This window comes from Solea senegalensis, linkage group LG13 (assembly GCF_019176455.1).
Source record: "Solea senegalensis isolate Sse05_10M linkage group LG13, IFAPA_SoseM_1, whole genome shotgun sequence".
NCBI lineage: Eukaryota > Metazoa > Chordata > Actinopteri > Pleuronectiformes > Soleidae > Solea > Solea senegalensis.
Genome location: NC_058033.1, coordinates 19,218,139 through 19,231,470, shown reverse-complemented (window position 1 = coordinate 19,231,470; position 13,332 = coordinate 19,218,139). Strand labels below are relative to the sequence as shown.

Genomic DNA, 13,332 nt, shown 5'->3' with positions numbered 1-13,332 from the left:
CTTATTTGATTACTGGGTTAAGAGGGTTTGATTGAATTGTACCATCTTTTTTTTTTTTCCAAGGCTTGCTTCAAAAGGTGGTCGGTGTGTGTGGTCATAATACTGTAAATACTACTCACTCTAATCATTTTTAACTCATGTGTCTCCTTCTTCTTCTTCTTCTTCTTCTTCTTCACAGGCCAACATAACTATCTCTGTGCGGGGAGGAACGACTGCATCATCGATAAGATCCGCAGGAAGAACTGTCCGGCCTGCCGCTTCAGGAAATGTCTTCAAGCTGGAATGAACTTGGAAGGTAAAAAGAGGACAGACTACATTCAAAGACTCTACAGTAGGGATTAGATCTGATTTGACAAATCTAACCCTAACCTGAGATTTCTGTAACGTAATGTATATACATCATACCCCTGACCCGATTTTTACCAACTATATAAAAACACCTGATCAAAAAAGTATTCAAAATGTTTAAAATCAGATTGTGAAATGTGGAAATACGTCACAGTTCAAAGTTCACTCGGCTCGTTTTCATGATCAGAAAGAAAAGGAAAACTAAGTCTACTTTGTGACTTCTGCACAATTATTGCTATTATTGTGTGCAAAAGACATCATGGTCGCAAGTTCAACTCCACCCCCGGCTGATTGTACTCAATTCCCTTGTAAATTGCTTTGGATTATAGCGACATGCTAAATGACATGTAATGTAATGTCCATTGTGTATTATTCCCACGGCAAATTATCATGGATGTACATCTGAGCACTAAGGGAATAATACACAACACAGAAAAAAAGGCTCCAGAAAATGATCTCCCACACTGACTGAAATATGTTCAACAAGCTCTGCAGAAGCCTGGTAACAAGCTGCTCGTCTGAATCAGGTGTGTTGGAGCAGGGCAGTGTTCCCTGAGGACCAGGGTTGGGAAACACTGGAGTAGATCACCAGGGCAGAGACAGGACAGGCAGGGTCGGCACCGGGGAATCAATCCGAAAAACGCTGGAGAGACTAATACTGGCGACATAGAACAATCTGGCACTGCGTGAACTGAGAGGTGAGTTTATATACAGCGTTGATTGGTGATCAGAGGCAGCTGAGTGCAACAGGTGAGCAGGGAGCGGCTGGCAGGCAGGTGAGGAGAAGAAGGGGCTGGTGAGCTGAGGTGAATGAGGTGACAGAGAGAAGATCATGACAATAATATGCTGAAAGTTAGTCGAGTATAGTGCCATCGACTGGGTGCACACATATTTCAAAAACAAGATAAACACTTTCTTCATATAAGGCCTTGACAATCGCTCACAGTGGACCGTGGACGTCGAGTCCTGGGCGTTTTATGGCTGCGAGTGTGTATCGTCGACCACCGTCATCATGTACGAACCAGTGTGTGCAAGTCCACTCCGTCACCGGGATCAACGTTAACGGTGCACCGTACAGCAATCAAAGATGTGTGTCAAGGAGTTTAAGGAGGACAGACCGCGGGCGCACACGTGTCAAGTCCTCGGTGTGTTTCAGTGCTTGGAACCTGGTTCTTGTGAAATTGTTTTCAATACAGTTTGTACAAACGGCTGTTGAGCGAGATGCCGTGTTTGTCAGACAGAGGTGGGCATGGTTACATGGGGGGAGGGAGAGACAAAGACGGAGAGAGGTTTTTGATGGTTGCCAGTGCATCAGGAGACAAACTCTCCCTCCAGAGAGGCTTTTAGTTGCCATAGAAACACCAGGAGGGGAAATTAAAAAAAGGTCGAGAGTAGAAGAAAAAAAACAACATGCTTTTTCACGATAACCTCTCACCCCCAATGTGTTTTTTTTACCATGATTCACAGGTTAATCTACATATTGTGAGCAACAGCTCAAACCATTTGTCACTCAAGAGAAACTCGCTTGTGTGGAAAAATGTTCTTCTTGGAAAACGAGGCCTTTACTTACTGTTAATCGGATTTAAGTTGACACGTGAGTGGTGGCTCTTTGCAGGGGACAGTGGCGTCTTATATTACGGTAAAAAGTAAAATAAATGAATAATAAAAGATAATAATTTGCCGCTTTTTCCTCGATGGGCGATCCTCGGCCTGTCCCCGAATTCTGTGTTTTTCAATAGTTTTGGTACCAAGTGAGAAATGATATTTCAGATTGTTTTATTTTTATTATTTTGTGTGATTGTATAGACCATTATTTCTTAATGCATAAGTAAGTAAGGGTCCGACTTCCTGTTAACGGATGACACCTCTGGTACTTGTTTCCTCCACATATCTGTGATTGGAGTGAGTCTGCGAAACCACTTGGAACTATCAATAACAAACTGAAAGTCAGTTCTATTTCTGCTCTTGCGTGGTGTTTATTATATTAATAAAAGTCTGCAGTACAGCCTGGTTACAAGTATATCAACTGTTTCCTGGGACACCAACGGAGGAGACCACTAACGACACTTATTTATATTTAGCTGTGGCTTTACCGACGGTTTTACTTGGTGTTTCATAGCGTAGACACGGCCTCTGGTACAGGACGATCTCCTGTAGGTCTGTTTCGCGGCGATTTTAAATAAATATCGAATTGCGATTATTTTGACAGGAAACGCGGTTGCGATATGATTCGCGATCTCATCTGGAATGGTAATTTTGACATTTGTGCAGCTCTGTGAGAAACGAAGATGTTCTCTTCAGTCTGTAGAAGAAGGTGTGTAATAATAATCCATGTTATTTTTACAATTGCAGTGAGCCGTATTGCAATTTCGATGAATTGTTCAGCCCGAGCGGCCGACGATCAACACATTCCTCTGTGTGTATGAGGCGAACGTCTGATCCTCTGTCCCGCTCTTCTCCCCCAGCGAGAAAAAACAAGAAAATGAAGAAAATCCCCCAACCGGGATCATCAGTGCCTGACATCATGCCGGTTCCCGTCCTCCCGAGGATGCCCCAGCTCGTGCCCACCATGCTGTCTGTGCTCAAGGCCATCGAGCCAGAGATCATCTACTCGGGCTACGACGGCACGCTGCCGGACAACTCCTCGCGCCTCATGAGCACGCTCAACAGGCTGGGGGGTCAGCAGGTCATCTCTGCAGTCAAGTGGGCCAAGTCTCTGCCAGGTAAAAAATAAAAAAAGACACGAGACATCCAGCGCATAACGGCGAAGACCGTCCGGTTAAACGAGCGTCTCATGGACAGCATTGTCGTCGTTCTTCGGTTAAAAACAAAAGAACAGGAATAGCCGCAAGTTAACTATTTATCCAGATAATCCAAGATGGTGGGGAATAAGATTAAGTTGCTGGGGAAATTAGTGACTGTGTAATACTGTGCAGCCTCTGTAATTGAAACCTCCAGAAGAATGAATTTATAGAGACGACGCTCTTTGTATTGTTCCTACAGTGATTGAAAATGTCCCTTATTCATTTTATTGCGGTTAAAATGACTGCGCCCGTTGCTATGATTTTTTTTGGGGGGGAGGGGATTCTTAACATAGTTTATCACTATTTCAGCTCATGTAGCACCATACTGAGAAATTGTCAAAAGAGAAAGTGAAATTCTAGTAAGGGATAGATTTATATTTTCCATTCCGCTTCATGTCAAAGTGAAACAGAAGCGGAGGATTTGAAGGGTGGCAACACCAAGAATTTGATCTTTTTACCACCCTCGTTTCTCCTCCTGAGAAAGAGAGAAAGAAAGAAGGTACGTCGCTGGATAATAGTCGCTTTGAGATTTCTCTCTTCACACTGTAATAGTTGCTATTGGTCGTCACAAAGAGTTAAGAGCAGATTTCTCACACAAACGATGGTGATGCCTTTGTGTGCGACAGTATGATCAGGGAGCGATCTGGCTCTGGCGTTGTGTGAATCCTTTCCAGCTGGCCGCCTGCCAGGGTGATAGTGAGGGAAAGCTACGAGGGAGGGAGTCTCTTACATAATCGCCTGGATTTAAAACAAATGTAATGTGAAAGGGCTTTTCTTCATGTGCGACTCCACTTTCACCACATTTGACATATGTGCAAAACGACTCAAACGGCTTTCAAATCCGTCAAATAAGTCAATAAGATTGACTTAATTAGGGTGTAAATAAGTATTTAGCATTTACAGTAGCTCAGGCTAAACTGGAAGACAAAATGCTCAAATCAAACGACCCCTTGTCTGACCTTCCCAGGCTTCCGTAACCTGCACCTGGACGACCAGATGACTCTGCTGCAGTGCTCCTGGCTCTTTCTGATGTCGTTCGGTCTGGGATGGAGGTCGTACGAGCAGTGCAACGGCAGTATGCTCTGCTTCGCCCCCGACCTCGTCATCAACAAGTACGTGCCCACCCCGGCCATTTTTACGCCACGTCGGTTCTCAACCTCGAAGAAAAAAGAAAAGATGAAAGCTTAAAACAGGAAATACGATACGATAAGATGTGCTTTTGCTGTAAGATGAGGGAAATACACGCTGATGCAGCTGCACAAGAGTGAGAAGCAAATAGGTGAACATCTAGAGAATTTCAGACATTGAGTCAGACATACTCATCCATACAGCATAAATTACCCAAGCGCTAAGTTGTAGATGATCAGGATTGGGTTGTATCACTTTAACAGTGTCTCTGGCCGCAGATAAATGATGTTATATTCCCATGTCTGTTCCCTCAACAGGGTTTTCATTTGAAAGCTCGGACTTTAAATACAACACTGTCCTGCAGTGAGGCATTTGCTCAACCTCCTTGAACCCTTTGGTTTTTTCACGATAAACGTTCCCCGTAATAACATGAAACAATAAACCTTTCCTGTTATAACAGGAAACGTGTCATGATCGCACAACAAAGTTTTGACGAGAAAATGCATTTTTACAGTAGCCTCGCGTAATCATGTGAAACGTCCCATTTTTTATCAATAAATCATTCACGCTGTGACACGAAACTTGTCACAACTTGATGTTATCGCGTGAAATGGATGCGGTTTCTATAATAAACCGTTCACATATCGCAAAAACAGATTTTTAAGAAAGGAAAATAAGCCTCATTTCTGGGAAATTGGTCTTATTTTTTTGCATAAAAAAATAAAAAATATCTTGGAAAGCAAGTTTTGCACAAGAAAAATAAATATTCTAGCCAAGCAAAAAGTGCTAATGCCAGTGAAGGATTCTTTCTCTTCAAACCTTTAAATCAATTTAAGAGTATTTGGCTCATTTCTTAATACGGCTGTTTTTTTTGCAGTGTATAACGTGATACTAAGCTATTTTAATTATTTGTGGCAGGAATAGGTTGCCAAGTATTTGGAAGTCATCAGTGCAGCAGTATAAATGTGACAGTACACTGAACACCTGAAAACCGGGAGACCTGAGTAATAGATATACTGTATGAAATGTGGGAGAGGTCATTGCCGGAAGTCGGTCACAGTGAATAGTAATAATTGAACCATAAGCTGTGAATCTTTGGACATCAACAGTTGATTTCAAAGCAATGTGTGTGTGTGTGTGTGTGTGTGTTAGTGAGGTGTGAAAATCCATCTGGACTGATTTCACAGTCCGGTTTTCTCTGCTCCCCCGCTGAGGCAGTTTATTGAGGATTGAATAACAGGATGAATGAAAGAACTTCAATCTAATCTGTATGTGTCTCTTCCCTCCGTTTCCCCCTCTTGTTTCTTTCTCGGATGTCTCTGCCTATTCTGCATTTCACTCATCTCTTCCTATCTACTCTCTACATCTCTTTTCCCTCCCTCTCTCTCTCTCTCTCTCTCTCTTCACTGCCTTTTCTCTCACGTCTTCCCGCTCATTTCAGAGAGCGTATGAAGCTGCCCTTCATGAACGACCAGTGTGAGCAAATGCTGAAAATCTGCAACGAGTTTGTCCGACTGCAAGTGTCCTACGACGAGTACCTGTGTATGAAGGTGCTGCTGCTGCTCAGTACAGGTAATGTGTCACAAACACAACGTTTACTCTCAAACTAAAATCCTCTTTCTCTTAAAACCACTTGCAATGTGAAGGTAGGCTGATTTTTGTAATGCAAATGGTAGTTGCTTAGGTTTCCCTAACAGTACGTGGATGGCAGTAAATGTTATATATATATATATATGATATTGTGGATTTGGTCTTCAGTGTTTGACAAAACAAGCAAATTAAAGCTCTAATAGTTTGTTTTTTTGTCATATTTCACACATTTAGTCAGAAATGTGTGTCAAATCAACAAAACAGCGTCCGATTTTGTGGCAAAATCAGCTCTTAAATGCATGGAGCATCAGAGATTAATAATACAAGACACCGTTTTTTGTTCAGATGTTATATGATCCAAGAGGAGCTGTGGTATTGTCTGAGTAAGTCGGGGGGACAGTGAGACAGCGGTGAGGCGTGCAGTTGGAGTGACGGATGGGTTTAAAGGTGAGGGTGGGATTACATCAGGGACCAGCTCTGAGCCCCTTCTTGTTTGCAGTGGTGATGGACAGGTGGACTGGTTAGATGAGACAGGAGTCTCCCCGGACGATGTTGTTTGTTTACAGATGATATTGTTATCTGGAAGTGTGAGTAGGAGGACGGGTGGAAGAGAGAGAGAGAGAGAGAGTCTGGAGAGGAAAGACGGTTAGTAGGAGGAGGACGGACTACTGCACGTGTGTGTGAATGACAGGTGAGACAGGTGGAGATGTAAGGGGGGAGAGGTAGAGAAAGTGGATGAGTTTAAATACCTGGAGTCAAGCATTCAAAGGCATGGACAGGAGAGCACAAGAGGGGTGAAGGAGAGAGGGCAGTGTGGAGTGGGTGGAGACGAGTGTCAGTTAAAGTGAAGGGGAAGATTTTGGCTAAATGACACCAGATTTCCACTGGGAGTGACCAGGATGGACGAGATTAGAAATGAGCATATTCAGAGCAAAGGACAAGGAGGACAAGAGGAAGAAGACCACAGAGACGGTTCATGGATGTTGTGAAGGAGGACATGAGGACACGAGGGATCTATTGACAAGATGGAGGCAGACGGTCCACTGAAGAAGATCTGATCTCAGTGACAACAGCTTAACTCAGACCGCAGAAAGCTTGCTTGGATAATGCACAATGAAGTCAACCGTGGAGTTTAATTCATTTTATTGATCAAAGTGGATAAAATAGAGCTTCCGTTTGTTGCTGTCAACATCAACATGGCCACAAATTGCCAAAATCATGGAAAACCTTTTTACCACAAAAACCCTTCTCAGTTTTTGACAAATGAGTCCTAACTGGACTTAAATCACCACATTCTAAATTGGTTCTGAGCGAAGGATGATTTGCTTGAGTTACTTTAAAAATGTCCATTTCAACATGAAAAGGCACAAAATAGTCAAACGTTTCCCAGCCTCTTAAAGGTTAAAATAATGCCATAAAAGAAGGCTTATGGAAGCTCTCGATAGATGGAGAGATATTATTAGAGCAGTTCATTTACCAGGAATAAAAACACCATACAGCGTACATTCTGTGTTTGACTTGTTGTTCCACCTCCCTCCACCTTTATCTCAAAGTACAGCGCAGGTGAAATGATGCACTTTAAATGGGATTGCACTCATTATTGCCGAGGAAATGACATTTCCATCGGGTACACTTGTCACATGCATGCATGTATGTATATATGCATGTGACTGAAAGATTAATGTCACCTTCAGGTCACGTTCCGACTTATTTTAAAGTGTCTGTGAAGTTTTAAAAGGCGTACCTCGCACATTATTTAAATAATTCATACAAACACGTGTGCAGCTCTTTGCCGCTGCCTGTAAAAGCTGTGTTACATATGAATAGCATTCATTGTTCATTTATGTATTTTACACTACACAATTCAGAGAAAGGAAAACGTGGTATTTATTCGGGTGTTGAGCTTTTTCTGCTGCAGCGAATGATTATTTTCACAAACGATTCATCTGTCGATTGTTTTCCCGACGAATCGAGTCATCGAAAGGAAGAATCTATTCACATTGAAGAAGCTAAAACAATCAGAAAACTTGTTTTAATCATGAAAAAAGCTACAAACCGATGTGACGGCGAGTCGTTGTTTCAGCTCGACTTCCTTACTATTGACCAGCATTTTGAAAATGTGGGTTTTTATGGATCATGTCTGAACATGTACTGCATCTCTTTGGCTCGCGTGCCGTCCGACATCGAGGGAACACACTGCACACACAGCAGACGTCGATGTTGAATAAATAAATTGAATTGAATTTAGTTTTGCATATTTTCCACTGCCTAAAGTGTTCAGGTTCAGCCCAGCGTCAGCACGGTCTCTGCTGGGATCCTACACTGTGTATTCCACTCGTGAAAATACATGGCGCCAAGTGAGCCGTTGCTCATTTGCATAAAGCTGAAGCCCCCCCCCCAACCACGTTACTTTATGCAAATCACAGGTATGCGGCGTGACTTGACACCTTTGATTTCTCATCAAAAAAAATAATAATTTCCCCACAAAGGAAAGGAGAGTTGCAGACATGTCGGGCTCGTCCAATCGGGTCGCAGCCACTGTTTTGACAGTTGCACGAGGCGCCTGTTAATTATCTATCTATTTGCGGGGTTTCTCAATCCTGGCGCCCGGGGAACCTGCTGGCCCTGCACGTTTTAGATGTTTCCCTTTCCCTCAGGTGTGTTTGAAGCAGGGACAGTTGCAAGTGTAGGGCGGCGCTCTTTTCTGACAGAGATCCCGGGTCCAATGGCAGATTGCAAATTTTCCAGGTCCTTATGTGCCAAGTCCCTCAAACGTGCACTTTTAAAAGTGGGAGGAGAAAGAACGAATAATCAAAACATATGCAATGGGACCCTAATCCTGAGCCTTTTTCTTTTAATCCAAATTCACATTCCAACTTGTGCACTGATGTGTCTCTTTGTTTGCGTGTCTCTCGTGTATTTGTGTGCAGTACCCAAAGATGGCCTGAAGAGCCAGGGGGTGTTTGACGAGATCAGGATGTCGTACATCAAGGAGCTCGGGAAAGCCATCGTCAAGAGGGAGGAGAACGCCAGTCAGAACTGGCAGCGCTTCTACCAGCTAACTAAGCTATTGGACTCCATGCAGGAGGCGAGAGCAACACACATACACTACATTTATACTTTCTGTCTTAAGGATTCATGTTTAACTAACTTCCCTGCACCATCCTGTTTACTGGTCACTCACAAACGATCAAGACCAGCCTCTCTGCTTTTCTCTCGATGACAGAAGTAAAACATGAGATGAATTTAAAGGTTAATGCTTGGATGTTGTGTCCCCCCCCCCTCCCCCACAGATGGTGGAAGGCCTTCTACAGATCTGTTTCTACACCTTTGTGAATAAAACCCTCAGCGTGGAGTTCCCGGAGATGCTCGCAGAGATCATCACCAACCAGATACCAAAATTCAAAGACGGGAGCATCAAGCCGCTGCTGTTCCACCAGAAAGGACTGCCATAAACTGTGAAGCAATGACTTTAAAAAAAATAAATAAATCCTGCAATCATGCAAGAGCACAATACCTGTAGCCACACGCCTCTTAATCCGATTTTCTCAGATTTGGCCAAAAACGACGGCAGGAGGCTCGACCGCTACTGACCAGTCGCCTTTTTCCCCGGCTAACCGAGAAGAAATTTGGCCTCCGGAGAAATCGGCTTTGCATCTGAATGTCTCGTGGCCAGGCTACATTTTGGTGATCTTTTGCCCGCCTCTTTGTCCTCAAGCGCCTCCCCTCCCCCCCCGCCTCCTGTTTTGTTTTACACAGACGAGCCAACTCCGAGCGCCGCCTTGTTCCCCTCCTTCAGCGCTACAGCGAACACACTGTCCAGCAACCTGTTGAAGCTTGCCCCAAGTTTCTCCCCCGACTTGTTTGTGTTTGCCCGTCTCAGCTCAGCACGCGTGTGTGTGTGCGTGTGTGCGTGTGTGTGTGTGTGCGTGTGTGGTTTCCACAGAACAGTTTGGTGAGGAAAACGCTCTCTCTCTCTCTTTTTTAACCCTCCTCCGCCTCCCCATTCTTTGGACCCGAGGACAGTGAGGGCAAACTCTGTTTTCAGCTAATTATTGGATGTAAATGTTCGCACACTTTTATTTTAGACCACACAAGCAAAAGGTCCCGCTTACACACACACACACACACACACACACAGATACAGGAAGAATACATGCATTCACGCGGTAAAGTGTTTACTCAGGATGCATCAGACAAGGGAAAAACCAGTGCCTTTTCTAGCTTTTTTTAAGCTCTTAAACAGCCATTTCAAAGCAGTTTCTTTGCATCAGAATGTAACTCTCGACATGTTTTCTACACTTTGTTTTGGCAGTTTCTGTTTTTCTGTTTTCTCCTCAATTTGGGCAGCTTGTCACTGTTGTGATCACCGAGATAATACCCACGACGAGTAGTAGTGCAGAGCCGAATAACAACAAACAGAAAAACGAAGCGGCAGTTTTTCTATCTTGAAAAGTTGAATCTCCTCGTCGGTCACAGCACACGTATCGACACACGATCCCGTCTGATACCTATTCTCTCTAAGGAAAGAATTAAGAAGAAGCTGAAAGCAGCTACGTCCATGGAGACCACTGGAATTGAACAAAGACATATCTGATGTTTTGTACACAAACCTTTGCAACGTATTCATATGCATAAGATAATACAACGATAATTTAGCCATAAGTCAAAACTGTCCTACTACCAAGTATAGTGTCCTGATTTTAAAATATGTGCTTTTATGGGACTGCAGTCTCAGAAATCCCATCATGGTGAAATAGGAATGGAATGATTCCCTCTGGTGTGTTGTTGTTGTTGCAGCTTCACATGATTACTGGACTTTAGAAATGCTATCCACTTATTATCAGGAGAAAGACTGAATATTATGCCCTTTAATCTCTGTGTTTCTAACACACAGAAACTCTGTTCTCAGCACAAGATTTCACCTTTTTTGAAGGGGGGGGAAATATGTGGTTTGGTCCAAATAATTTATACAAAAAGAAAACGAGTGACGAAATCATCTGGATTCGTTTTTTCTCCCCCCACTAGTGCCAAATGTCGTGTGCAAGTTTTGTGTGCGTCTTCTTTTCTCGATGATGATTCACTTGTGATCTGACGTCACGTCGTCCTTGAGACTTTGCTCAGTGTCTCACCTACACCAGCTTAGAGAAGTACCGATTTTGTGTTTGTGTTTGTGTTTTTTTACGATGACAAAAAGTAGTTGTGAAGAAACAGGTGGTGATTTTTTTTTTTGGTACATGTGTAATGTGAAAACGATGATTGTACCAGCTTACGTGCTCGCCAAAGCAGATTTGAAGCAGTGCCGCAGTCGTGCACTTGTGACGTCTGCGTAAATCCAGTGACCCCCGTCCCCTCGTCCTCCCCCCACCACACGCGCAAAAGACTCTGTCTCCTTAATGTCTCTCATAATTGCCAAGCCTCTCTGCCTACAACGTCCACCGTATAGATTTTCTCAGCTGTTTACTCTGAATGGTACTTGTCCTTCTGCACTACGGAAGTCTGAATGGCAGTTGACAGCGCAGGTAGCACGTCGTCATGGAGACCGGCCATTTGTGTGTTACTTACAGTTAACGGGCGCAGCGGGCGCTTGATGACATACAAACCACTATTCATTAGGAGGCTGTAGCTGTTTTTGAAATCTGCCTTTTGGATTTAGTCGTCCGTGCCGGGGTCGTTTCGTGTAAACGTTGGTTACACATGAGCTTAATGCTGATGCTGCTGCTGATGCTGCTGCTGCTGATGCTGCTGCTGCTGATTTTTCTCGGGAAGAGTTGACTTATCCGTCTATTGTCCGGGTAACTTTGCATACAGTATTACGGCTGTTTTCAAGTGGCGGTGCTTCAGGAAACCAGCTCTAACACACTGATGTACTTATATATCCCCTCGCTCCTCTCTAAAAACAGCCATAGGTGTGTGTACTATAAAATAGCAGCGCGGACATATCCAGTGCTACGCAAAAGTGTCTATTATTACAAAATATTTTTGCATAGACATAATCTCTATATTCCTATTCACTTACTCTTCTGCTTTTCAGCTCCACGTAAGACTAAAGGCCTTCTGAAAGGGAGTCAATGAGCCATAGAAATAAGATTTCTAATCAGGAAATAGATAAACCCTTACGAATATTTGTGTTTGTGGAGATTGACGTGTTTAAAAAATGCATACATATATGTGTATGTATATATATATATATATATATACATACACATATATATTAAAAAAAGATGATATTTTTTGCAGTTTTTAATACATCCGCTTAATCCTCTTTATAATGGTTTTACTCAATCCTTTTTTTTTGTAAATTGAACGAGTCGAGAAAGTAAATATTTTTCCGTTTGTTGGTTTGTGTTTGATAAAGGTAGATGTGTTGAATACGTTAGGAAGTGTTGAACATTCTTTTTTTTTTGTCTTGTGAAGTCAATGTAAATTTTACAAGTCAACGGGAAAGTCTACACCAGAGAGCTCACTGTGTTTTACAGAGTTATATGAGGGGGAATACGGCGGGAGGTGAGGTGGACTGGGGGAATGTTTTGTGTTATAGAGTGACCAAAGCAGTAAAGGTTTAACAAACCAAAAGAAGTATTCAAGTAGTTACATTTTCAGTAGCACTTATTATCCAACTTGTAGTACTTCTTTTTATTCAACAGGTATCTTTTGTAAAGGTCAAGGCTGTGGATCCCATGTATATTGCTGTGAGGATTTACTGGACACTTCAAAATATAGGAAAAGATAAAAAAACAAAACAACAACATAGAATCTCCACGTGAAAGTAAATCTGCCAGAGCCTAATGGAATTGCACTACCCATGTATTGGTTGATAAAGTCTATTTTGTATAAAATATGTGCAAATGTTATCTTTAAAGATTAAGGGCAGATCATGTTCCATTGTTCAATATGGCTATGGCTTTCACTGAAGTCTGTTCTGTTCGTATTTCAGTTTATGTAAATGTAATCCAATGTAAAAAGACGAAAAAAAAAGCAGACAAAAATATAAAGTGTTTGTTTTAAAGAAAAAAACAATAGTTTGTATTACTTCTGTATTACACCTCTTCTGTAGTCAGTGTCAATATTTTCACCTATTGATTAAATGTTGAATTAAGTTATCTGTGTTGTTCTTGGACATTGGATTTGGCATCCTGTCGGTGGCATCTTGATGTTTTTTTTTCATCACTAGCTAAAAAATAAGAGGGGATTTGGAAGAAATCATTTCTCCTTGTTTCAAACATCTTACACAATAAATGTGTCTGCTGTCCAATACTCTGCTCCAATGCGTCCATTATTTTAAAGGTGACATGATTGTGTGTTTAACTAAAGCACCACTTCAGAATGCACGTTGCATACTTCAGAAAAAGTCATAGTATAGTATGTCGACCAAAACCAGCCAAAAAAGTCATAGTATAGTATAGTATACTATGTATTTTTGACCAATTTTGGTCGACACACTATACTATGACTTTTTTGA

General features: G+C 42.4%; 1 protein-coding gene across 3 annotated transcripts in view; it reads left to right on the top strand.

Annotated features, from left to right (window-relative positions):
* Positions 1 to 13,127, top strand: part of LOC122779367 (glucocorticoid receptor-like) — a 56,573-nt gene extending 43,446 nt beyond the window's left edge. For all 3 annotated transcript variants that reach the window (XM_044041621.1, XM_044041620.1, XM_044041619.1), the window contains 6 exons: positions 179 to 295; positions 2,814 to 3,071; positions 4,120 to 4,264; positions 5,722 to 5,852; positions 8,801 to 8,958; positions 9,164 to 13,127. In XM_044041621.1, the coding sequence (XP_043897556.1) occupies positions 179 to 295; positions 2,814 to 3,071; positions 4,120 to 4,264; positions 5,722 to 5,852; positions 8,801 to 8,958; positions 9,164 to 9,325 (971 nt within the window). In that variant the 3' untranslated portion in view covers positions 9,326 to 13,127. The remainder of the gene's footprint in view (positions 1 to 178; positions 296 to 2,813; positions 3,072 to 4,119; positions 4,265 to 5,721; positions 5,853 to 8,800; positions 8,959 to 9,163) is intronic.
* The last annotated feature ends 205 nt before the right edge of the window (positions 13,128 to 13,332 follow it).